The 25,314-nt window shown below is 48.6% G+C and overlaps 2 protein-coding genes across 3 annotated transcripts; both read right to left on the minus strand.

The window, feature by feature from the left end:
* Window positions 1–3,548: 3,548 nt before the first annotated feature.
* Window positions 3,549–8,720, minus strand: LOC118076446 (protein S100-A6). The gene is made up of 3 exons (XM_035099206.2): window positions 8,612–8,720; window positions 4,854–5,001; window positions 3,549–3,772 (listed from the first exon to the last, which is right to left on the minus strand). Exons 2-3 carry the CDS (start codon window positions 4,989–4,991, stop codon window positions 3,638–3,640), a joined length of 273 nt encoding a protein of 90 aa, XP_034955097.1. The 5' UTR covers window positions 4,992–5,001; window positions 8,612–8,720; the 3' UTR covers window positions 3,549–3,637.
* A 5,345-nt stretch (window positions 8,721–14,065) lies between these two features.
* On the minus strand, window positions 14,066–24,961 carry LOC118076050 (protein S100-A5). 2 transcript variants are annotated; one of them, XM_035098559.2, is made up of 3 exons: window positions 24,928–24,961; window positions 15,544–15,694; window positions 14,066–14,318 (listed from the first exon to the last, which is right to left on the minus strand). In XM_035098559.2, exons 2-3 carry the CDS (start codon window positions 15,685–15,687, stop codon window positions 14,175–14,177), a joined length of 288 nt encoding a protein of 95 aa, XP_034954450.1. In that variant the 5' UTR covers window positions 15,688–15,694; window positions 24,928–24,961; the 3' UTR covers window positions 14,066–14,174. The 2 variants fall into 2 exon arrangements, with proteins under 2 accessions (XP_034954450.1, XP_034954449.1); XM_035098558.2 differs by lacking the exon at window positions 24,928–24,961 and adding an exon at window positions 16,246–16,592.
* Window positions 24,962–25,314: the final 353 nt, after the last annotated feature.

The following is a 25,314-nucleotide window of genomic DNA, read 5'->3' on the forward strand; positions in this document are numbered from 1 at the left end:
TCAGAGGAGAAGATGGTGAAGTGCAAACAGGGGACAGAGAAAGGGCAGAACTCCTCAATGCCTTCTTTGCCTCAGTCTTCTCCAAGAAAGAAAACAATGCCCGACCTGAAGAATATGGAGCAGATGATTCAGCAGGGGAAACACAGCCCAGAATAAGTAAGGAGGTAGTACAAGAATACTTGGCTAGTTTAGATGTATTCAAGTCTCCAGGGCCAGATGAACTACATCCAAGAGTATTAAAAGAACTGGCAGAGGTGATTTCAGAACCACTGGCAATAATCTTTGAAAATTCCTGGAGAACAGGCGAAGTTCCAGCAGACTGGAGGAGGGCAAATGTTGTCCCTATTTTCAAAAAGGGGAAAAGAGAGGACCCAAACAATTACCGCCCAGTCAGCCTGACATCAATACCAGGAAAGATTCTAGAGCAGATCATTAAGCAAACAGTCTGTGAGCACCTAGAAAGAAACTCTGTGATCACTAAAAGTCAGCATGGGTTCCTGAAAAATAAGTCATGTCAGACTAATCTGATCTCATTTTTTGACAGAATTACAAGCCTGGTAGATGAAGGGAACGCTGTGGATGTAGCCTATCTTGATTTCAGCAAGGCCTTTGACAAGGTGCCCCATGATATTCTTGTAAAGAAGCTGGTAAAATGTGGGCTAGACAATGCTACCATTCAGTGGATTTGTAACTGGCTTACTGACCGAACCCAAAGGGTGCTCATCAATGGCTCCTCCTCATCCTGGAGAGTAGTGACTAGTGGGGTGCCACAGGGTTCTGTCTTGGGCCCAGTCTTGTTCAACATCTTTATCAATGACTTGGATGATGGGCTTGAGGGCATCCTGAGCAAGTTTGCAGATGACACCAAATTGGGAGGGGTGGCTAACACCCCAGAGGACAGGATCACACTTCAGAATGACCTTAACAGATTAGACAACTGGGCCAAAGCAAACAAGATGAATTTTAACAAGGAGAAATGTAAAGTACTACACTTGGGCAAAAAAAATGAAAGGCACAAATACAGGATGGGAGACACCTGGCTTGAGAGCAGTACATGTGAAAAGGATCTAGGAGTCTTGGTAGACCACAAACTTGACATGAGTCAGCAGTGTGATGCAGCAGCTAAAAAAGCCAATGCAATTCTGGGCTGCATCAATAGGAGTATAGCATCTAGATCAAGGGAAGTAATAGTACCACTGTATTCTGCTCTGGTCAGACCTCACCTGGAGTACTGTGTCCAGTTCTGGGCACCACAGTTCAAGAAGGATACTGATAAGCTGGAACGTGTCCAGAAGAGGGCAACCAAAATGGTCAAAGGCCTGGAAACGATGCCTTATGAGGAACGGCTTAGGGAGCTGGGTATGTTTAGCCTGGAGAAGAGAAGGTTAAGGGGTGATATGATAACCATGTTCAAATATATAAAAGGATGTCATATAGAGGAGGGAGAAAGGTTGTTTTCTGCTGCTCCAGAGAAGCGGACACGGAGCAACGGATTCAAACTACAAGAAAGAAAATTCCACCTAAACATTAGGAAGAACTTCCTGACAGTAAGAGCTGTTCGGCAGTGGAATTTGCTGCCAAGGCGTGTGGTGGAGTCTCCTTCTTTGGAGGTCTTTAAGCAGAGGCTTGACAGCCATCTGTCAGGAATGCTTTGATGGTGTTTCCTGCTTGGCAGGGGGTTGGACTGGATGGCCCTTGTGGTCTCTTCCAACTCTATGATTCTATGATTCTATGATTCTATGATTCTACCACATCTGTACCACTGACTCTCAAACTTGGGGATTCTTGAAATACATGCTGCAAAAGATAAATCGCGTGACTCAAATTGTGTGTACTAAACCGCAAAATGCTAAGCAACATGGACTAAATTTGCTTCTGGGGCCTCTCTGGGATGAGGCACTCTGAAGCTTAAACCTCATTGCTTTCATAGTAGATCCGCTCCTGGCTCAGAAGCAGAGACGGGAGGCAGTAGCGCTCCCTGCTGTCGCCCTCCGGCAATTGCCACTGCGTTCAGAGAGAGACTGAATATGGCGCCTCCGCTTAGCTGCGGAAGGCAGGGTGGTGTGTCACAAGCTGCTGTTGAAAAGGATCTATACCTAGGAAGCGAACCAGGTCAGTGGCAGAGAGCACCTGCTGCCCATACCAAAGGTCATAGGTCTCTGGCATCTTGGGGTAGGAATGGGAATGCCCCTGTCTGAAACTGTAGAGCTGTTGCCGGACAATGTGGACAAGACTGAAGCAGATCGGCCCAGCAGTCTGGGCTGGCTCCATGTTCTGTGTCGTCCCCCACCCAAAAGGGCTTTCAGAATCCCACCTAGCAAATTTATTCTTGATGTTCTTTAAAGGGGCTTCTGCTTCTGGTCTGGTTGGGCTGTGTGTGTGTGTGAGAGAGACTTGGGGCTACGAACCCCTGCTCACTCTGCTTGCCAATCCGACTTTACAACTCACTCTCACTTCCTACTCCCAAATCCCACCCCCTTTTGCTTGCTTCTTTAGCCCCTTCATCTATTTTTAACATGCACACTGCTTTTGTGGAACGACTGTTTGGTTTCTGTTCAGCGCTCTTGTGTGAATCGTCTTTTTTAAATCGCAAAACATGCTGCTGCAATTGTGCTGACTACGGACCTTCCAAGGTTCCCTATTTTCCAGGGACGGTCCCGGCTTTACAGAAGCCGTCCCGGTTTCTGATTTGATCCTGGAATGTCCCATTTTCCCTTAGGGCGTCCCTATTTTCGAACCCCATAGCCATCTAAAGGCAGCCCTGTATAGGGAAGGTTTTCTTTTAATGTTTTCTACATGTTGGAATCCGCCCAGAGTGGTTGGGGCAACCCAGTCAGAAGGGCAGGGTATGAATAGTTAATAATAATAATGGAATAGAAAGTGCCTATTTTCATCCAAAAAATGTTGGTGTGTGTGACTAGAGCGCCAATGCTGAAGGTCTCAGCCACATCTTCAGGTAGGTATGGGAATTGTTGCTGGCCTGAAACTCTGGACAGCTTCTGCCAGTTTGGACCACCTCGTGAATATAGGACACACACACACCCCACAGTTTGTAAAAATGGCAGCCATTTTTACTTATGCCACTCCTCTCTCCAACAGCCATTTTGTGACTGACGCCCATAGCACTTCCCTCAAAAATCCAGATATGCCTGCTGTTCTAAAAACATTGGCGACGCTGCTTTTAGGCCACATTCACACTATACATTTAAACAGTCATGGCTTCCCCCAAAGGATTCTGGGAGCTGTTGTTAGGGGTGCCGAGACCCGTTATTCCCCTCAGAGTGTGTGTGTTGTTTAGCAATCAATACCTCTTCCTCACGAAATTCTGGGAAATTCAGCTCTGTGAGGGCAAAGCATATAGTCAAAACACTCTGTGCAATGATGGGTGGGAATGTGTGTCCCCCCCGAAACCAGTCCACTTTTTAATTTCCTTTTCCCCCCTTTCCTTTTTTGCCAAGCACATAAAGCTGAATGCGTAGAACTTGAGATTAACCTGTTCACACACCAAGGGATCTCTTTGGTAAAAGTCATGGGATGCAGAGCCAAACTTTACAAAACTTAAATTTTTATTGGACGTGAAACCACCTACAGAGGTATAATCCCGAACCACGACACCTTGCCCCACCGGGGTGTACATTTACGAATTCAAAGCTTCGTTGTAAATCATTGCCAGGGCAGCCAGGAAAGTGACATATTCCTGGAAGTTCACCAGTTGGTCCCCATTGCGGTCCAAATCTTTCATCAATCCCTGTATCTCTGCGTCCTGCAGTTTCTGGAATAGACAACAAAATCATGAATTTGAATGCTCAGTGGAACAAGGCCTTTGCTTTCCATTTCAACATTTGAGGCGATTTTCTGGAAATTCGTGGGCGGAGGCGAGGTTTAGTATTAATAATAGCATTATTTTTATCGCAGGTGGGGGATGCCATTGGTGGCGCCTTGTTCCTCCTTTAATGCTCTCTGAGCCTCACTCTGTACATGCACAGAAGGCGTTCTTTATATCCTCCTTTTGGGATTAAGACCTTGCCCTGGCACCTAACTGTCTCCTTTCCTGAGGCCATCGTGTGACAGATTCGTCTACGTGGCTTCCTGATCATTCGATGGAATTTTAACTGAAAAGCTCCTCTCTTGAAGATTTAGCCCAAAGCGGAAGACTGCTGGGTCTTAAAGGGACTGCTTTACCCACCACCCACCCACTTCCCACCCATTCGTATCCCCCCACTCTCTCTCCCCATCCCCCCAGATGCTTATCCACTTGTGGGGAAAGGTCTAGGGTGGGTGGGTGTCCCCCCCCCTGGGAGAAAAGCACCTGGGGCAAGCCGTTTTGTGTCAGTGGGGGATATACAGGTGAAAGTCAAAAAATTAGAATATCGTCGAAAAGTGCATTTATTTCAGTAACACAACTTAAAAGGTGAAACCAATATATGAGATAGATGCATGACATGCAAAGCAAGATATGTCAAGCCTTTATTTGTTGTCATTGTCATTATTTGTCGTTAGGCGGGTCAATTATAAATGGAATGTAATGAATGAAATGTAATAGCGATGCTTATTTTTGTATTGTTGTAACTATTTGTTTTATTACTGTGGAATTTCCAAAAGAAAGCATTTGTAGTAAAAAAAGAAAAGATAAGTTGCATTACTGAAAAAAATGCACTTTTCGACGATATTCTAATTTTCCGAGTTTCACCTATAGGTCATACTGCTTGATCTACCCCACCCAGAGCTTTTTCTTTGGTGGAGGGAAGAGAGAGCGAGAGACAGGGTGTGACCCGGTGTACCCGCAGCTTCCTTTGTCCTCAAAGAGGAACTCTTGAGCATATTTGGTCCTTTCCCCCATCCTCAGTTCTCACCGGTCCAATGGTGAGCTCCTTCTGTATCAGCTCCTTCAATTCCTTCTTGGATAGAGTGTTCTTATCGCCATCCTTGCCGGCATATCTGTGGAAGGTCACAACCAGCATGCCAATAGCTTGGTCAAGAGGTGCTGCCATGGCAAGAGATCTGAAAAGAGGCAAGAGAGAAGGGGGGAGAGTTCAAGAGGCTGTATGGATTGAATCCCATAAGCATCACTGCGTCTGCATGAGCGGCAGAGAACAAGTCTAAAGAGCTGCAGACGCGGGTTCGAGTTGCGCTTGTTAATGTAAAACAGGGCCGGGCAACTTTTCTTCAGCCCGAGGGCCGGGCAGCCTTCCGGGGGCCACAGGCAAAAGCGGCTGACGTGACAAATGTGGATTTTGCCCTTGTACACCAGGCAGCTTTCTCTGTACACTACCCTCCATCCAGGCTAGGAAGAAGCCTGTGTCGCTCTTCTAAGCCAGGCAGAATCAAGGAACGTGGAAATCGGGGCTGGGAAGAAAATATTTAAAGACAACCGATTCTCACTTAAGGGGATGAAGGTATGGGCGGGGGGGTGGGGCACGGAGGTCAGTCTAGTAGCACCACATTCACTGCAAAAATAAGGCAATTGCTTTGCCCAAGGCAATTGCTGGTGGTGGTGGGGACTTGTTCTACAAGCTTGCAATGTGGTTTGGTTTAAACTGGGAAGGGTATTCATGTAGGGTGCCTATTGGCTAGCATCTGTGATGTCACCTGGTTGCCTCTCCTCACAATCTGTGGGAGAGTTTCCCAATGCTTTTATAATGCTTAAAAAAAGTATTAATATAATAAATCGCTTTATAATACTTTTTTTAAAAAGGCTAGCCCATCTGAAAGAAGAGGTGAAGGGTGGACTTGTAGCTCAGTGATAAGAGCGTCTGCTTTCTATGCACAAGGTCCCAGTTTCAATCTCCACCTAGGACGTGCTACAAGCTGAGCGATGAAAGGAGGGGAACACTCCCTCGTCCCCAACCCACATCAAGGCAGCGACTCTCTCACTGAGCTGCCTGTGGGCCTTCCCCTAAAAATAAAGTAAGATTCCAGTCCTCATGGTTCCGGATTAAGTTCTGACTTAACTGGAAACAGAGGAAGCTGCGTATATTGAGTCAGAGCAGTGATCCATCTAGCGCACTACTGTCTACACTGACCGGCAGCAGCTCTTCAGAGTTTCAGGCAGACTTCTCTCCAAGTCGGGGATTGAACCTACAAGCTGTGCCACAAAAACTATGGTGGGCAGAAACAGCCACCACAGTTTCAAGACCTAGTACTGCAAAGTTCTCATTTTTGCACCATCTTAAGGACCAACAACCCACCCTGAATCCGTCATGGTTTATATGAGAACAGCAGTGGTTTCTAGATGGGGTTTTTTAGGTGGTGGTTATCTTACTTGGCCTCTTCAGTGAGGGTGAGAAAGCATACTGTGTGGGAAAAGATCACAACTTTATCTACAGGTGCGATAGCAAACAGCGCATGAAATCCTTTTTGCTCCCTTTGTTTGGGGCACCCCCAGCGCCATCATCTGGGAGGGCCCCTGTCCCAACGCAGTAGCAAATGAAAGCCGCGCGAGGCCCCGATGACATGTGCTCGACAGCCAGATTTGTGGAGAGAGGGAGGGCAAGGCCCCGCCCCGCCCCACAGGTGTGCTGCCTCACCCTTGAGCAAATTGCATAGGGACCAGTTGCCTGGGGAAATGAGAGCAATGGGGGAGCAATCTGGTGCTCTACAGAACTACAGCTCCCATCAGCCCTGCCTGGCACAAGAAGTGGCCAAGGATGATGGGAGTTGTGGTCCAACCACTAACCTGCGGGCTCTTCAGGATGCTGCTGGACTATAGCTCTCCTCACCTTTGGCCATTGGCTGATGGGAGCTGTAGTTGTTCCATCCCTGGAAGGTCACATATTGTCCCATCCCTGTTCTAGAGGATGACACATAATCACGCCCATCTAAAACACTCTTATTCCATGGCTTTCCCCCCGGGCACCCTGGGAACTGCAGGTAATTTATCATCATCATTATTAATTTGTACCCCAGCCATCGGAATGGGTTCCCCAGCCACTCTGGGCAGCTTCCAACATATATAAAAACATAATAAAATATTAAACATTTTAAAAAAAACCACTTCCCAATACAGGATTGCCTTCATAATAAAAGATTGAAGATTGAAAAGCTCTCCTATACAGGGCTGTTTTCATGGGACTTTCAGCTTCCTGAAAGAACTACAGTTTACGGGATGCAAGTTCGAGGGAAGTTAAAAGCGGCATGAGAGAGAGAGCGCTTTAAACGTAGGATGCAAACGCTTTACACATAAAGTAGCAACGAAATTACTGGGGCTCTGTGCATTATCACGCCTCCCCACCAGAGGCCAGGAGGGCGTGTAGCGCAGGGTTGCTGCACAAAAGTTTGCAAGCGGCACAAGCTAAGCAAGCAATGGGGGGGGGCGTGTGGTGCCCCACCCTTGGCCAATTCCCTATTTCCATCGCCCAACACCCCCCTCCCTCCCCAAACATCCTTCCGCTTTCCTGCGCTCTTGCAGTACACAGCCTTCATGCGTCAGGCTCCAAGCCGTTCCCGTTTGGACTCTGGGCGCCTCCCTCCTAGTTCTCTAAGGGTTGCAAAATTCCTCGGGTGGGGAGCACAACGCCCACCCGCTCCCTCCCTGCAGCCGTGGAAAAAACCCATCTTGCCCAATATGGGAGTAAAGCAGAGGGAATGAAAGTTTCCATTTACAGGGAGCGGCTCGTTAAGCGCAAAGAGCGACGCGCTCGCTGCCGTAGTTCGGCGGCGAGAGGACAAGCGCTCTGCGTATGCCCAGAGGCACCGCCTTTATTGCAATTTAAGTCTCAAACCGGCGGGTGGGGAGAGGAGAGAGAGGAGAGACAGAGAGAGGCGTTGAATTCTAGAGCTGTTCTAACTCCGGATTACCCTGTTTGCATTTTGGCTTCTGGTTAAGTCGCTTTCAAGCTCGCTCTCTCTTTGCAGAAAGTGACTACTAAATGAAGAGTAGTACTGCATTGATAAGGTTTTTAAGAAAGAGGTTTAAAACGAAAGGGCATCCAATATTTGAATGGAGAAGGAGGAACATTATTACTATTATTATTATTATTATTAAATAAACAAACGATTGCACCCTTAACTTGGGAGGGTGACTCACTGAGCTCAAAGGGACGAAATACCGTTAATAAATAGCAACAATATCAATATATAATCAATTGCACGTTTAACTTGGGAGGATGCCCTACAGAACAAAATGGGAACTTAACTTCTGCGTGGGCTCCGGTAAGAATTACGCTGCCATCCTATGCGGTCTTACTTCCGAGGAGACCCTATAGGCTCGCGCTGCTAAGTTGCTGTCCTTTACTTACCAAGGAGTATGCAAACCTCGCTGAACTCAAGGGGGCTTACTTCTGAGTAGACCTATCGGATCTCTGTTAAGAACGAGGGGGGGGGGGGCTAAGGCAAAAGGATCTTTCGGATAGGGCAGAAAGGATATTAAAAGGTTCGACCTTTTCCAACCTATTCCTAGGGTTTTTTGGGGGGGGGGGAGGAAATCACATCTCTGAAATGGTCTCTGGACTCTCCCTAAGGAAGAAAAGACCAGGAGGACCAGGAATGGGGAGGGAGGGCACATCTGGAGCAAAGCAGCCACACATCTGGCCCAGGGAGCGGGGAAGTCTTCTGCAAAAGCTCAGGAGATGATGGAAATGAAATGGAGGAACCAGCAGCATTCAAGACTTACCAGAAGCAAGATGGTCCAGTGCTGAGTGGCAGGAAGAGATGGGGGAAGTGGTAGCCCACAGCTGCGGGCAGCCTGGACTTAATAGGCAGAGGCGGAGCCTAGGCTGTCCCAGGAGGCAGCTGATTGGATGTACAGAGGAACAACGCCCCCCTATCCCAAAACTTTCTGCGTATTTCAAACTCCACCTTTATTTGCTGTATTAACTCTTTCCCACGTTCCAGAACCCACCAACACTTCCCAGATGTAGAGAGAGGGGGGGGAGGGAAGAGAGACCTTTTCCCAAATTCCACCCAGAGGGCTAGAAACTTGGCATTTATTTCCTTACGCAGTCTTTATCTCTTTGCTCTGTGCCTCGGTTTCCCTTCCAGGTGAGCTTCCTTCTTTCCCTTCCACCCTTCTTTCTGCCTTCTTTTTCCTCTGTGCCTCAGTTTCCCCTCCAGGTGTTCGTTCGGTCCTTCGTTTTGCTCTTGCTCTTGTGCCTCAGTTTCGCCTCCGTGTTCGTCCGTTCGTCCTTCAAATCAAACTGAGATTTGACGGGCCCTTAAACACACAGCTGGATCCCCCGATGATTTTGAAAGAACATGTGTGTATACATACATACATACATACATACATACATACATACATACATACATACATACATCTATATATTAGGGGCTGCTGTCTCTGCCCAGCCTTCCCCTTTCCACTTTCCCCACACCTGATGAACCACCCTCCCTTGATATCTAACTCACCCCCTCGCCTATTCCCCCACCCCGCCCCTCTATTGGCAGCCATGTAAATAACTGAGCGTGACGACACTTCACATCTTTATGCATATAGGAATATTTTTATGTGACTGTTTTTTCTTCTAACTTTCTGCATGGAAATTACCTTTTCAAAGAATGGCAACAGGCAAAGACTTACAGCAAGACTCACTGCTCCGCCACACCCATCCTTATATTTACGGGGTACCCTCTTCCTCCTTCCTACAAAACCAGTTGTACCAGTAGAGTGATAAATGAGTGTTTGGCCTTTCCAAGGAGATCTGCTTGGACGCCTCTCATTTTCACACAAGGGACCACATTCCCTTCCGAGTGACCTGCCAGAGGTGGGCAGGGCTGGAAACGGAACTAATGAATATATGCGTGCAACTTTCCTATTGTTGGGAACTGTCGTTTGCCAAGGGTCTCCAAACAGCTCTCAGCACTCTGAGCAAACTACAGCGCTACCCTGTTACCTACTCCCTGTTCCCCGCCCTTGTTGACACACAGACCACTCGCTCTCCCTAGCTAGCAAAGTCCCTTCGGATTCTCCGATACTTTCTCTCTGGGCTTTCACATATAGGACAGGGTGTGTGTGTGTGTGTGTGCGCGCGCGCGCGCGTGTGTGTTTGGAATAAAAGGATACTGGTTTGCATGTGAGTCGATTTGCTAACGTGTACGTACTGGTGCCAATTTTAAAATGATAACTATAATTTAAACAGGAATCTGGGACGTGTCAGCCTCGTGGAGAAGACGGTGATGGGTGATATCACCTGCGCACGGGTGTTTGGTTACTTGCAGACGGGCAATCGCTTCTCCCTTTTGGAGTTCCTTATCCTTAAGGTTCCTTATCCTTAGGGACGCGGGTGGCGCTGTGGGTTAAACCACAGAGCCTAGGGCTTGCCGATCAGAAGGTCGGCGGTTTGAATCCCCGCAACGGGGTGAGCTCCCATTGCTCGGTCCCAGCTCCTGCCAACCTAGCAGTTTGAAAGCACGTCAAAGTGCAAGTAGATAAGTAGGGACCGATCTGGCAGGAAGGTAAACGGCGTTTCCCGTGCGCTGCTCTGCTTCGCCAGAAGCAACTTTGTCATGCTGGCCACATGACCCGGAAGCTGTCTGTGGACAAACGCTGGCTCCCTCGGCCAGTAAAGCGAGATGAGCGCCACAACTCCAGAGTCGTTCATGAATGGACCTAATGGCCAGGGGTACCTTTACCCTTAAGGTAGATCAGATACGGCTGTTTAAATGGAGCAGGAGTGGACCAAAGTGGCCCTCCAGCTTCTCTGCCTGGCTCTCGGAATTTTCCCTAGCCACACCCCCTTTCTCCAGGCCACGCCCCTCACTGCCCTTGCTCGACACGCTCCTTGAATGTTTTTGCCTTGCTGGAACGTGTCCTTGCTCTCTGGTAATGTCCCTATACTTCCCCAGTTGGGGGAATAAGTTTGTGTGTGTGTTTGTGTATGTAAACTAGCTTACTGTACAAAGATAAATTTGATTATTTTTGGACTATTTAAATAAATATTATAATATGATGAATTCGCAATCAGGATTCGAACAATGAGCAACAGAAAGAATTATAGCTATGATATAAAAAAAGGAAGATACCACAAAGGGGTAGACTTTTAAAAACATCATGGAAAATGGAATGGGAAGTCGACCAAACAAAATAAAAAATATTATATATTGATTTTTTTTGTGAAAATTGTAGAAATTTAATAAAATGTATTGGTTTTTTTAAAAAAGTTGGCACTTGTTGCTCCACACTGGTGTGTGGTCCCTGAAGCATTGCCAAGAAGGGAAGGCGGGCCTCAAGCTGATAAAGTCCCCCCCCTCCTTGCAGTACAGGACACAGCATGTGACCAGCCTATCCACCAATCAAAACTGAGATGCTCCTGTGATGGTGGGGATTGACTGGTAGGGCAGAAGGCAGGGAGCCTGACAGTAGGTGGCGCCAGAGCCGATGACAGGCAGAGCCCACTAATCCTACTTTTGTCCCCATCCTCCTCCTCCCTGTTGAGGTGGAACCCTGAGACTAAGGAGGAGGAAGCAGTTGTAAGAAGGAAGGAAGGCAGCTGCAGACTCGGGCAGGTCGAGGCTGGTGGGGCAAGTACCCCCTTTCCCCCTAATGGGCCAGCCCCCTCACTGCAAATTGTGCAATGCCTTCATTACCAGATCAAGGGTTCCGGGCTAAATTATGCCCTGCAAAATTGCTGCTGCTTTATTTGTTTATTTTGGCCCTCTGTGTTCCAGTTTTCATTTTCTCCACAGGAGCCTCCTGCCTCACCCTGCATTGCCAATTAAAAAGTAATGGGTGGTGTTTCCCCCCCTTTCCCTCCTGTAAAATGCATGCATTGCAGCCCAGGCAAGGACCACACACCACGGCTAGAGCAGCCTTGCAAAATGGCTTGGAAAGACATGGTACCGTTTGGAACGCATTCACTTCCTCCCAAAACCGCCCAGAGGATTGTGAGCACATTTGAACGCATCTGAAACAGATGCAACCCACAAGGAAAGGTTGCAGTGTGTTCCCGCTGAGGGTTGTAGCTAACAAGCCGCAACCTCTTTCAGGAAACTCCATTCCGTTCTCCCTCCCTGCTTCCCTGGTTTTTCAGTTCTCTTCCATCCCAGGCGAGCCAACATAGGAATCTCCCTGACACCAAGTCAGATCATTGGTACACCTGCACACAGACAGTGGTTTCTCCAGGAATTCAGACGGGGAGTCTCTCCCAACCCTTCCTGGAGATGCCACTGGGGATCGATCCTGTGACCTTCTGCTCCTGCACTGGGCCACACCCCTTCCCCATAACATCCTGCAGCCACGGAGCACGTTCTGCCCTCGTTGGACAGGGGTCCCTTCCACGTAAGGTTTTCTTTTTCCAGCCTAAATATGTGTTTTGGGGTAGTTCTGCAAACTTTGATATGGCCGGCCCTAACCTTAGGTAGCACAAGGGGCTGCCTCAGGCAGTGGGATTGATGGGTAGTTCTGCAGGCTGGATGTGGGTACTTCCGCAGGCTGGAAGCTGCTGGTTGCTGCCTTCTGCAGTCCATTGGTTTGTTTTTATATATATATATATATATATATATATATATATATATATATATATATATATGTTTAAATCAACCAGCCATTTGCATATTCGTCGGTGAATTCACCCCACCCCAGATACTGGATCTCTTTCCTTTCACCCGGAACAGAGCCCAGCTCCTGAGCTGAGCAAACACTGGGCCTTGAGTCCACATCAACCTGCTTTAGAAATGAATAGGCAACATGAGCATGCATGAATGAGATCAGGCCTCCGAGGGCTTCTCTGTTCTCTGTTTGCTCCAGGTGCAACAGGAAACCTTTGGTTACAAAAGGACACGTTCTCTAGCCAGGACTGGAGAGAGCCTGAGCCCCTCCAGGCATTGTGGGAACCTGACTCTCCTCCAGCACTAGCTAAGGATGGGCGAATCTTGCCCATTTCAGTTACGCTCAGTTTCTCAATTCCCCAGGGTTATCTTCCATTCTCCACATTACCACATCGACTCGTGGTTTTGCCTTAAAATGGGGGTGTATGCCACCTTGAGCATCTCGGAGGTAAGGTGGAATATACATATAAAAATAAATAAATAGGCTTAGTTTGTGCTGCTTATTTATTTATCTTTGCGCGATAAATAAATAAACATGATTATTCATAGATTGGCCCCTCTCGCTTCAGAAAATCCTAGGTTCACTTACTTTGGAGTAAGCCCTGTGGAACCAATTGGGACTTACCGCTGTTTTAAACACAGATCTGACTTTTGTCTCAAAGGAAAGGGCACTGAGATTGTAGCTCAGCTGGGTTTCTAGTGGGCATTGCCGCCTAGTGGTGGAAGGAAGCACTGCACTTCCTGCCTGCCTCTGCGGAACTTCCTGCCTGCCTCATCTACAGAGTCATGTTTCCTTATATAGAAAAGACTTTGAAGCATCTTGCGAGGGGTTGATCATGCGCCACACCACCGTCATCTAAACAGGGACTGTTCTCGCAGTGATGGTTTATCATTTAGAGAGACATTCCATTACCGCGGGGCCGCTTGTCAACTCTTCCATTTTCGAGTTGGCAATTTGTGCGTGTGCTTGCTAAGGTCACAGCAGCTGCCTAATATCAAATCTGAGCGTTGGCCCATTGTCAACACAGCTCAGCAGTGGCTTTCAAGGGCTTTAAACAGGAGTCTCTCCTTACCTGGAGATCCTGGGGACTGAACCCGGGGGAACCTTCTGCATCTAAAACCCAGGTGGGGAATCTGCAGCCCTCCAGATGTTGCTGGATCCCTGCTAGCATGGCTAATGGTCAAGGTTGATGGTCAACATCTGGAGGGCACCAGCTTCCTCCATCTCCGGTGAAGACACCTATCCCAACCAATCAGGGACCACATATTAAATGCCACTTACAGAGTTATAAAGGTGGCATCATCAATGGTCAGGGGTGATGGGAGTTGGAGTCCAACTACATCTGGAGGGCCACAAGTTAATACAGGCACCCCCAAACTGCGGCCCTCCAGATGTTTTGGCCTACAACTCCCATGATCCCTAGCTTACAGGACCAGTGGTCAGGGAAGATGGGAATTGTAGTCCAAAACATCTGGAGGGCCGAAGTTTGGGGGTGCCTGAGTTATAGCCTCCGGACTGATCCTGCCTGCCTTCTCCAAAGGATCCATGTTCCATGTGGCTACAAACAATCAACCCTCAGGACTAAAAGGCTGAACCAGTTTCTGGAGGTTGAGGCCTTTATTTAAAGTTGCCGCATGGGCTCTGGGTGATGCAGGGCACCAAGTGCTGGAGATTTACCCCACCCGCTCCTTTATTTTGAATCCTGCTGGAAGAAATCGTTGTAGGTCATGCAGAGGGCCGACAGGAAGCCCGTGTACTCCTTGAAGTCAATCTCATCATCCTTGTTCTTGTCCAGGGTCCCCATCAGCTTGTCAATTCCGCCTTCCTTCATCTTCTGCAAGGGAAAAGGGGGCAAAGGAAAGAGAGAGAGAAGGGAGAGATTGGGGTTCATGTCTGATTATGAGGGGCACTGGAAACCCCCCCCCCACAAATTTAACTCTCTTTCAAAACTTAAGGGTTGCATCCAACTGAGGCCGTATTCACGTGATACATTTAAAGCTCTCAAATACTTTAAATAGTCACGACTTTCCCCAAAGAATTATGGGAGCTGTAGTTTGTTAAGGGTGCTGAGAGTTGTTATGAGATGATGGCTATTTCCCGCTACAGAGCTACAGTTCCCAGAGATCCTGGGAAGCAGGATTGGTTGTTAAACCACTCTGGAAGTTGTAGCTCTGTGAGGGGAATTGGGGCTTCCGAACAACTCTTGGCACCTTTAACAAACCACAGCTCCCAGAATTATTTGGGGGAAGCCATGACTGTTTAAAGAGGTATCATTGTGCTTTAAATATATGGTGCGAATGGGACCTAAGCTGTACTCAGAGTTAGATCCATTGCCATTCACTGACATATATTACCGGTACATCAGGCTCATTCATTTTCACGAGTTTACTCTGATCAAGACTGAGCTGGGATATGGCCCTAAAAGAAGGGAGAGAGGGAGGGAGGAGGCAGCAAAGGGAAAGTCAGTCACCTGGAAGGAAACTGAGGCATAAAGTGAAAGTAAGGGAAAGATGGGGAAAGGAAGGAAAGACTTATCCAAACTCCCCACTCCCCACTGTTTGTCCCATGAGCAAACCCCACATTTTGACTTGCTGCACCCAGGCCCGGCTCTAGGAGTAGTTTCGGTGGCGCGGGGCGCCGGGCCGGCAGGAGGGCGCTGCACGGCGAAGCCGCATGGAAGCCGTGCTGTGCGCTGTGCCCGCCCACCAGGGCGGGGGCGCCAGAGCGATCTCTGCGCCACGGCGCCAGGGTGCCCGACCGGCTTGAGACGGCCCTGCACCTCCCTGTCCCCTCCAAGGATGTGTATCAGGGTCTGTCCCCTTGCCACTGACTGTCAGTGGCTCTCCAGGGTTTCAGACTGGGAGACTTTCCCAGTTCTACCAGGAGATGTCAGGACTCGAACCCGGGACATTTTGCATGCAAGGCAGACGCTCTGCCACTCAGCCGTGGTCCTGATGGAAGATGCCCATCTTGAAGGTGGAAAGCTGGTTTTCCAACCTCGTGTTGTGTTTTGGGGCCACCATTCCCCCCCACCTCACCCGATCCCCCTGGCCACTGACCTCTCCGAGTGCCAACTCCTTCTTCACCAGCTCCTTTAGCTCTCCCTTGCTCAGGGTGAACTTATCCCCTTCTTTCCCTGAATATTTGTGGAAGGTGTACACGAGTGTCGCCAGGGCTTTCTCCAGGGGCGTCTCCATGTCCATTCAGGATCTGAAAAGGAGAAAGCAGGGAAGTCAGGGTTTGTTCATTTCTTCAATAGATTTATATCCTGCCCTTCCTACTGAAGGAGCACAAGAGCAGACCCTCCAAGTGTCCCTATTTTCCAGGGATGGTCCTGGATTTACAGACGTTGTCCAGGTTTCTGATTTGAGCCCGCTTTCCCTTAAAGGTAAAGGGACCCCTGACCATTAGGTCCAGTCGTGACCGACTCTGGGGTTGCGCGCTCATCTCGCATTATTGGCCGAGGGAGCCGGCGTATAGCTTCCAGGTCATGTGGCCAGCATGACAAAGCCGCTTCTGGCAAACCAGAGCAGCACATGGAAACGCCGTTTACCTTCCCGCTGTAGCGGTTCCTATTTATCTACTTGCATTTTGACGTGCTTTCGAACTGCTAGGTTGGCAGGAGCTGGGACCGAGCAACGGGAGCTCACCCCGTCACAGGGATTCGAACCGCCGACCTTCTGATCAGCAAGCCCTAGGCTCAGTGGTTTAACCACAGTGCCACCTGGGTCCGCTTTCCCTTAGGACGCCCCTATTCTCACCAGAGAAATGTTGGAAGCTATGAAAGGCCTATCTAGGCCAACCCAGGAACAGGAGAAGAGCCCTTGGATTCTTGATTTCAACCTGTGGGGCAGCTCAGGCCATAAAGCCTTTGATTATACAGCGTTCGCCCTGGGTGAGAGCATGGGAAGCTCATCCTGCAAAGCAGAAGACAGTGCATATACGTAACAAGAGATCTTGCAAGCAAGCACACATTAGAAGCAGCAGCGAATAACTCTGCAATTAAGGAGGGCGGAAACAAGCTGATAAGGGCTCCATTAGCACCGGCAGAGATTTCCCTGGGAACGGCTGGCCAGCCCTGGGCGAACACACCCGGCCCCAGCGTGTTTTTGGCGCTTCCCACTCCCAGCACTTTAGATCTGCAGCTCGTAGCATTCGAGTTGGCAGGCGAGGCAGCCCTAATCGTCTGATGTACTCCGCCGTACTGTACATGCCAGGGGTGGGGAACCTGTGTTCCACGGGTGACGTGTGGCCCGCCAGCCCTCTCTATCTGGCCCACAAGACTCTCCCGAGGCCACGTCCCTCATTGGCCCTGTTTTGCACCTTGAATATTTTTGCCTGCTCAGAATGTGCCCTTAATCTCTGCCCATGCCTTTTACTTGTCTGGATGGAGAACAGAGAGGAGGGATGTGTGAGCATTTGTTTGTGTGTGTGTGTGGAAGCTAGCCTGCTGTACAGTGGCAATTTTTACATTTTGTCATGGACCAGTTGGTCGCAGAGGAATGGTGGGAGGCAGTGATGGGAGGACCCCCGAGGGAAGGAAGCTCGGAGCCTGGAAATGGGTGATGGGACAACGGTGCGCGGTCAGAGGGCGAAGAGGGAGAAGACAGGGAGGAGGAGGTGTTGGAAGCGGAAGAGGTAACAGGATTTAGTGAGCAGGGAGAATCTGTGGCAGAGAGATGTCCAGAAGCAGAGGCAGAAGCAGAAGCTGGAGAGTAGGAAGGCCAAGAGGCAGAGACGAGTCAGGCTGGTGAAGTCAGGCTAGCCTCCCTCTCATGCTGCAACAAACTCTGGTCTCCCTCTTCTCTGGTCTCCCAGAACCAGAAAAGGCATGAAAAGGGTGGAGAAGAAGTTAGCTTTGTGCAGGCACAGTCTCAGATTGCTTGGGGGTAACCTGAGAAAGGAGGAGCATAGCTGTCAAGTCTCCTGTTTTTCGCAGGAAACCCCCGGATTTAAATCCGTTTCCCGCTGGTCTCCTGAATTGAAAAATATCCCATAAATCCCCCGGATTAGCAGCTCCTGCCAGCGGTGGCAGCGGCCATGTCCTGGCTCCCGGCTGGAAATCACCTCTGCGCAGAAGCGATTTCTGGTGCCCAGACATGCGGACACGGGCAGCCAGGCACCGGAAGTCGCTTCTGCGCATGTCTGGACATGCGGAGAAGCGACTTCCGGTGCCGCACCGCCGCTGATCCCTTATTTTCCTATCTGGAAGTTGATGCCTATGAGGAGGAGGCTTAGGCAGCTGTGGGAAGGAGGGGGCCTTTAGTCTCTGCAACTGCCTAATAGGGGCAAAACCTACTGAAATAGAATTGCTGTGCTTACTAGGCCCGGTTTCCTCAAATAAAGAGTTACCTTCACTTACACTGTGTGATTTATTGCTAGCTTGCCCTTGTCACATTTGTTGCCCCGCCCACCACTGACCCGCGGCCCCCGAAATGTTTCCCAGAAGGGAATGTGGCTCTTGGGCCATATCCTTGAACTCTGATAACACCACTGGCTTCCCTAAATGGAGAATACGGAGAGGGATTTGTGAATGAGCGTAGAGAAACTAGCTTAGTGCCCAAAGTGAAAATTTACACCCATCACTCCGCCCACTTTTGACACCCAACCCGGCCCCACCCACCTCTGGTATGTGGCCCCTGGGAGGTTTCTCAAAAGGGAAGTTGGCTCTTAGGCTGAAATAGGATCCCCAACCCTTTTGAATAGTGAATTTGCTCTCTGAACCTGGATCCTTACGCAGCCTGAATGGCATCCCCCGGTAATGAGGGGGCTATATCAGCAAGCTTGGAGGGAGCGAGAAAGGAACCCAGGAGGGCCAGATAAGGGGTGCGCATGCTCAATAGCTGCAGAATGGGTGTGGCTGGCCTGGCTGGCAGCCTGAACAGAAGCACTTTCCCCTGAAGCATTTATTGTAGTGGATATATATGCATTCACCTCTCCCTCTATGGATTAGACTCTCCCCTCTCCGGCAGTTTCCTCCATTCATTAACCTTTAAAACAAATTAACTAATAGCTTCTGGAACTCTCAGCGGATCCAAAGGGCAGAGCATTTCCTTCACTAATCACCTCAAATCTGTGGACGGTGCCGCTTTTGGGAGCCACCCACATGCATGAGGGAGAGAGCACCGGACCCCGAGGGAACCCCAATGTTTATGGAAATTACAAATAAATGAATGAACATGTTTGGGGGAAGTAAAATTGACGGGGAAAGGATGCCGAAACATCTGAGTGAGTGCTGATCATACTCAATTGGCACAGGATGTCGGGGGCCAAACTGGAAAAAAAACCCGGATTAACCACCCCCTGTTGTACATGCAGGAATTGCCAAAATAAATCTTCAGTCCCTTAGGTAGAGGATAATGTACGAAGACCCTGCTGGAGAACTACAGATATTCGGAGAGAGGCAGGGGGAAGCCAATAGCCCACACTGGAATAGGAGATGCTCCTGCTTTGTCCTCCTCCATCTCCGTGAAAATTTCAACTGTAAGCTCCTTGGGGCAGAGACCTCTCCTTCTATCCTTCATGAATAAACTCTGCCCACAGCAACAGCCACCAGCTCAGATGGCTTTTGAAGAGGATCCCACAAATTCATAGAGAGGGCTATTGATGGCGACTAGTCATGGGGGCTGTCAAATTCGGTGGGAATTGCAAGACCGGAGAGTTGCTTGTCGCGCTCAGGTTCTGCTTTCGGGCTTCTGATACCTGGGACAGCTCAGTCGGTAGAGCGTGAGACTCTTAATCCCAGAGTAATGGGTTCGAGCCCCACATTGGGCAAAAGATTCCTGCATTGCAGGGGGTTAGACTAGATGACCCTCGGGGTCCCTTCCAACTCTACAAGCCTGTGATTGGGGCATTTGGCTGGCCAATGTGAGAACAGGATGCTGGGCTCGATGGGCTGTTCTTATGTTATTGAGATATAAGAACATCAGAGCAAAAGAAGAGCTTGCTGGATTAGTCCCATGGGCCCCTTTAGTCCAGGATCATGATAACGATGATGTTGATAACAATTTATTTTATTTGCATACCATGCAAAAGACTTTGTTCCTGCATTTGAGAATGGACGCCAGGCCAAGACCATCCCATCCCTATAGAAGGAAGATGCCACTGCCAAAGAAGATGAAGGAGATTGGCAAAACAAACTAATGAACTATGCTGGACACACCAGACAATTTCTCCCCCCCCCCCTTTCCTTAAAAAAAAAAGGAGGGAGAAATGTTCAGGCATAATCAGCAAGCTTTGTGTATTGGTTTCTACAGTAGTTGAACTTCAAAGGTCACTTGTAATCACATGTATAAGGTTTTAAAACTGTATGTAGGTTTTATTTTATTTGTTTTTTAATCTTATATTTTGGAAATGTACGTCCAGGGGGTTTTTTTCCTTTTAATTTTTTTGGGGCCCCCAAGAGAGTGGGGCCCTAGCTATAGCTTGTTTAGCTTTTACGTAAATCCGCCACTGGATAGAGGTGCCCTTGACAGCTACGCTTTGCCTCCACAACTGGAGGCAGTAAGTTTCTGACTACCTCCTGGAAACCAAAGGAGAGGAGAGCGCTCTTGTGCTCAGGTCGGGCTTGTAAGCTTCCCATCAAGGTATATTTGGAAGGCCAGAGAGAGAACAGGATGCTCGACTAGATGGGCCACTGGCCTGATCCAGCAGGCTCCTCTTATGTTCTTCATAAGCAGATGCTTGTGAAATATTTGCTGGGGTGCTTTGTCCCTAAACTACACCCCACCTGCCGGTTTGGTGGGACACAGATTCTACAGCAGGGGTCCCCAAACTAAGGCCCAGGGGCCGGATGTGGCCCAATCTCCTTCTAAATCCGGCCCGTGGACGGTCCGGGAATCAGCATGTTTTTACATGAGTAGAATGTGTCCTTTTATTTAAAATGCATCTCTGGGTTATTTGTGGGGCCTCCCTGGTGTTTTTACATGAGTAGAATGTGTCCTTTTTTAAAAAATGCATCTCTGGGTTATTTGTGGGGCATAGGAATTCATTCATATTTTTTTTCGAAATATAGTCCGGCCCCCCACAAGGTCTGAGGGACAGTGGACCGGCCCCCTGCTGAAAAAGTTTGCTGACCCCTGTTCTACAGCTTTAAGCACCGGCACATGATGCTCGGCGCATCATCTGGCAAAGTTTTCCACCTGTTCCCATGGCCTCCCTAGCATCGATCTCCGTTGCCAAGGCTTCGCTTCATCAGCCGAGAGGAACAACGAATCACATAAACTCTAAAACAAACACAGTGTTGAAACGGCTGCTTTGTGGTTAACCAGGCATGGAAGCCACCAGAGGGCCGAACCCATCTGTGAATTCGGCAGGCAGCTTGAATTCAAATCCAGTTAGCTGTGACCAAGGTGGGGCTGAGATCCTGTTCGAGGTGATGCAACCATTTGCATGAGTTCATGCTAGCAAATAGATCCGAGAGAATGGTGTGTTAAAGGTTAAGGTTGCCAGCATCCAGACTCGGTGTGCGTGCATGTGGTGCTCCTGTGCCTTTTAAGGCAGGGGTTGCCAACCTTTCGGGCCCTATTTGGATTTATTATTATTATTTTATTCAAAGAATAACAAATAGAAATACCCGTTATCTCCCACAAACCTGGAAAGTAAGCTGGAGCCCATGTAGATATTTTGATTAGTGACGGTGCACATTTGGGTTCTGGAAAGAGTGATGTGAGCTTCACCAATTCTGGTCACTACACCCCCCCTCCCAACATTTCTCCGATGAAAATAGGAACGTCCTATTCTGTTGTTGTTGTTGTTGTTGTTGTTGACACCCTGCCTATCTGTCCGGGTTGCGCCAACCACTGTGGGCAGCTTCCAACATATATAAAAACACAATAAGACATCAAACTTTAAAAAACAACAACCCAAAACTTCCCCGTACTTCCGATGTCGTCTAAAGGTTGTATAGTTACTTATCTCCTTGGCTCGCATAACTCCATACCCTCCTACATTTCTCCGATGAAAATAGGGGCGTCCTAAGGAAAAGTGGGACATTCTGGGTGGGATGGAATCAGAAACCGGGACGGCTTCTGTAAATCTGGGACTGCAGACCCTGGGAAATAGGGACACTTGGAGGGTCTAACATACTGTGAGACAGAAAGAAAGTGTCCACAAAGTGCACCCTTCACAGTTCCCAAAAGTAGGGCGCAGCTGAATTAATCTGAGTCCCCTAAGAAGCCTGAATATCTCAAAGAGGAAGTCGGAAAGAGCTTTGCCCTCTCAGCTTCCTCCTTTAGAGTTCTAGAGACTTTGTGAGGGAAGAAAAAAAAGGAACCTCCCTCGCTGCCAAGGGAGGGGCTGAAAGGTATTGTGGGCACTGGAAGGGACACCTCATGGGTGCCTCTTTTGGAGACCCTTGTTTTAAGAGTTACTGGGATTTTCACGTAGTACGGCATCTCTCATTGCCAAGCTGACAGGCCCGCGGGTGAATCAGCTGTATTCGAAGCTTTAAAAGATGCAGGAGAAGGTATATGCCTACTATATGGAAGTTAACGACTGGACAACAAAAATGGATTTTATGCGCTCTAATGGTAGCCAAGAGGTTGATATTGAAGAACTAGAAGAGTAAAGGCAATATATCCTTTAATCAGTGGATCGATCATATGATAACACTTGCAATCTAGGAACAGACTGCTTACAGAAGTAGACTCTGCTTGGATAAATACAGCAATATTTGAAACGAATGTATACAAAATGCAGTAGGCTATTAATATTTCTATGAGTATTGGGATGATAATATCAATTTTTTGTATATATTCACATAACACTTCCCCTCCCCTTTACACAGTTCTGTGTTTTGTTCTTTTTGTATCACTTTACTGCTTTATATTTGAATTTACATTTCAATAAAATATCAATTAATAAATGATACAGGAGAACAGTGCCGCGGAGCATGGACAGAGTACACTCCCTGATTGCAAAGATTGCTGCCAACTTCTCCCCTGACCGTGCCTTTTAGCAACAGTGCAGAAATGTCACCTGCGGACACTTCTCACCCTCCATTATTTTATCTCTGTGTCAGGCAAAAGCTTTTGCCTGTTCACATGTTCGTTTTGCTCTTCAGAGGCACAGGAGGCAGAAAGAAAAGTTAGCAACGGCGGCCTCTGGAATCTAGGACGTTACGCCAAGCAGCCCCAGACCGAGTTAGTGAGCTCTTTCCGAAAGGTCAAGAAACAGGAGCCCAGTTTCCTTCTGGATCCTGTCTCCTAAAACCTGAATACGAATGAAGGATCTGGATTGATTTAGCTGGACTCTATGACTCACAAAGAGATGTTGTAATGTGGAAAAGGCGTTGGCTGGCCTAGAGATTGGAGGCTGGGGGATTGCCAGCTTCTGATAGCCATGGGCAAAATTCAGAGCTTGACATCTTAACATGCAGGGGTGCGTGGGTGTGAGACCTCTGAGCTGCACATCTGGAATCTGTGTGGATATCTCAAGAGGAAAAGCCTCCTCTTCCAGGAAGGGCTTGCTCCCAGCCAGAAATAAGGGGAGACGGCTGCGACTCCCTGGCAGAGCACCTGCTTTGAGTGCAGAAGGCTCCCGGTTTGATCCCTGCCATCTCCTGTTACGGCTGGGAAAAGAGGGCCGGTTGGCTGGAGGCAGTGGCAGATTTATGTATAAACTAAACAAGCTATAGCTCAGGGCAGGCACCCCCAGATTTCGGCCCTCCAGATGTTTTGGACTACAATCCCCATAATCCCTGATGATCCCTGTTAGCTAGGGATCATGGGAGTTGTAGGCCAAAACATCTGGAGGGTGGTAGTTTGGGGATGCCTGGCTTAGGGCCCCACTCTCTTGGGGGCCACAAAAAATGTAAAGGGGAAAAAAACACCTGGATGTACATTTCCAAAATATAAGATAAAAAACAAATAAAACAAAACCTACATACAGCAACTGTGTTTTGTGTTGTGTAGGCTCCTATGATGTAAGTCATGGGCCCCGCCTGCTAGCCTGCTCCCTGAAATATCACTGGCTTGCTCATTTCTATATCAATCACGTCAATAAAATACATATTTTGTTATGTGCAAATGGCTTTAGATACCTGTTAGGTTCATAAATTACCATATTGCATATATTCAACACAAAAAACAGCGACAATTTGTTGTTGACAAAGGATAGCTGGATATATAAAGGGCCCCATTACCTCCAGTAGCTTAAAGGTAAAGGTAAAGGGACCCCTGACCATTAGGTCCAGTCGTGACCAACTCTGGGGTTGCGGTGCTCATCACGCTTTATTGGCCGAGGGAGCCGGCGTACAGCTTCCAGGTCATGTGGCCAGCATGACTAAGCTGCTTCTGGCGAACCAGAGCAGCGCACGGAAACGCCGTTTACCTTCCCGCTAGAGCGGTACCTATTTATCTACTTGCACTTTGACGTGCTTTCGAACTGTTGGTTGGCAGGGGCTGGGACCGAGCAATGGGAGCTGACCCCGTCGTGGGGATTCGAACCGTCAACCTTCTGATCGGCAAGCCCTAGGCTCTGTGGTTTAACCCACAGTGCCACCCGCGTCCCAGTAGCTTAGGGCCTCATCAAACCTAAATTCGGCCCTGGCTGGAGGCGATTGTCATTCACTGCAGGCAACCGGCTGGCTGGCTGTTGAGCATCTGCTTTGCATGCAGACGATTCCAGGTTCATAGAATCATAGAATTGTAGGGTTGGAAGGGACCCCAAAGGCCATCTGGTCCAAGCTGTGTCTCCCCGCTTGTCACTTCCCCCCCAGGATGATGGGGAACCATTAGTGAGCACTCTTTGGGTTCGGTCAGCCAACCAGCTCAAATCCACCTAACAGTTACCTTGTCCAGCCCGCATTTGACCAGCTTCTCTACAAGAATATCATGGGGGGCTTTGTCAAAAGCCTTACTGAAATCAAGATACGATATGTCCGCAGCATTCCCCTGATCCACCAAGCTTGTAACTCTTTCAAAAATGAGATCCACCTGGCATGACATGTTTTTGAGAAAACCATGCTGCACCCAGCGCAACCGAACCGGCCGTGATCCCCTAATTTTGCCTCGGCATGAGATGGGCCCAGTATAGTGACTGGCTCCAGTCAAGTCTTGGTTGCGAGTTACTGCCATATTGCCTTTCTGGATCAAACCAAGGATTTGCCCAGTTCAGCATCCTGTTTCTAACAGAGGCATTCTAAAGCGAGGCCTGAAGGCGGCAGCCCTTCCTCCCTGCTGTTCATCCCCCAGAAGCAGGCCTTCTGTGGTAGACTGCCCCTGCACAAGGAGGCTCCGTTTGAGCTTGCATAACTAAAAGAGCTGCTGGGGAAGGAGTTTGGGGAAGGCTGAGGCGGCGGTGGAAACAATCTAGAAAGCATCACAGAGAGCAAAAGTAAGCCCATTGTGGCCAGTTGATAAGTATGGACGGATGTGAAAGTGAGGATGCATAGCCGTTTCAGATAAAGCGATGAAAAATAAAAGGAGCTAAAAGCAACTCACCGGATGAGAATGTGGATGGCAAGCTTGAGCGGTGAGGCAGGGGACTAGGTGTGGTTTAGCATCTCCCTCTTATGCAGTTTCATGGGGGGTCCCCAGAGATTGAGGCCGGTAGAAGCAGGAACCCGATCTCGTTGCCAGGATCTGTCCTGAGGGACTGCTGGCATCCAGCCATCTTCTCCTCAGGTTGTGAACAACTCTTTTTCTTTTCTCCTCCCCCTTTTCCTGCTTTTAAATTAACTTATTTACTGAGGCTCGTTCATAGATATCCAAAAATACATACCCATCACCAAGTATATATTTTTTAGAATATACTACGATAAGACAGCTACTTGGGCTAAAAAAGGAACAAATTCAGAAAGGAGAAAAGGCAAGAAATGGAGAGACCAG

This window comes from Zootoca vivipara, chromosome 17, assembly GCF_963506605.1.
Source record: "Zootoca vivipara chromosome 17, rZooViv1.1, whole genome shotgun sequence".
In the NCBI taxonomy this organism is placed as follows: domain Eukaryota; kingdom Metazoa; phylum Chordata; class Lepidosauria; order Squamata; family Lacertidae; genus Zootoca; species Zootoca vivipara.

Bases quoted from the DNA above. Each gene is read 5' to 3' on its own strand.
- LOC118076446 (XM_035099206.2), bottom strand. From the start codon at position 4,991: ATGGCAGCACCTCTTGACCAAGCTATTGGCATGCTGGTTGTGACCTTC. The intron at 3,773-4,853 runs GTGAGAACTGAG...TGTCTATTCCAG, and splicing joins AGGAGCTCACCATTGGACCG to AAACTGCAGGACGCAGAGAT.
- LOC118076050 (XM_035098559.2), bottom strand. From the start codon at position 15,687: ATGGACATGGAGACGCCCCTGGAGAAAGCCCTGGCGACACTCGTGTAC. The intron at 14,319-15,543 runs GTCAGTGGCCAG...TTTCCCTTGCAG, and splicing joins AGGAGTTGGCACTCGGAGAG to AAGATGAAGGAAGGCGGAAT.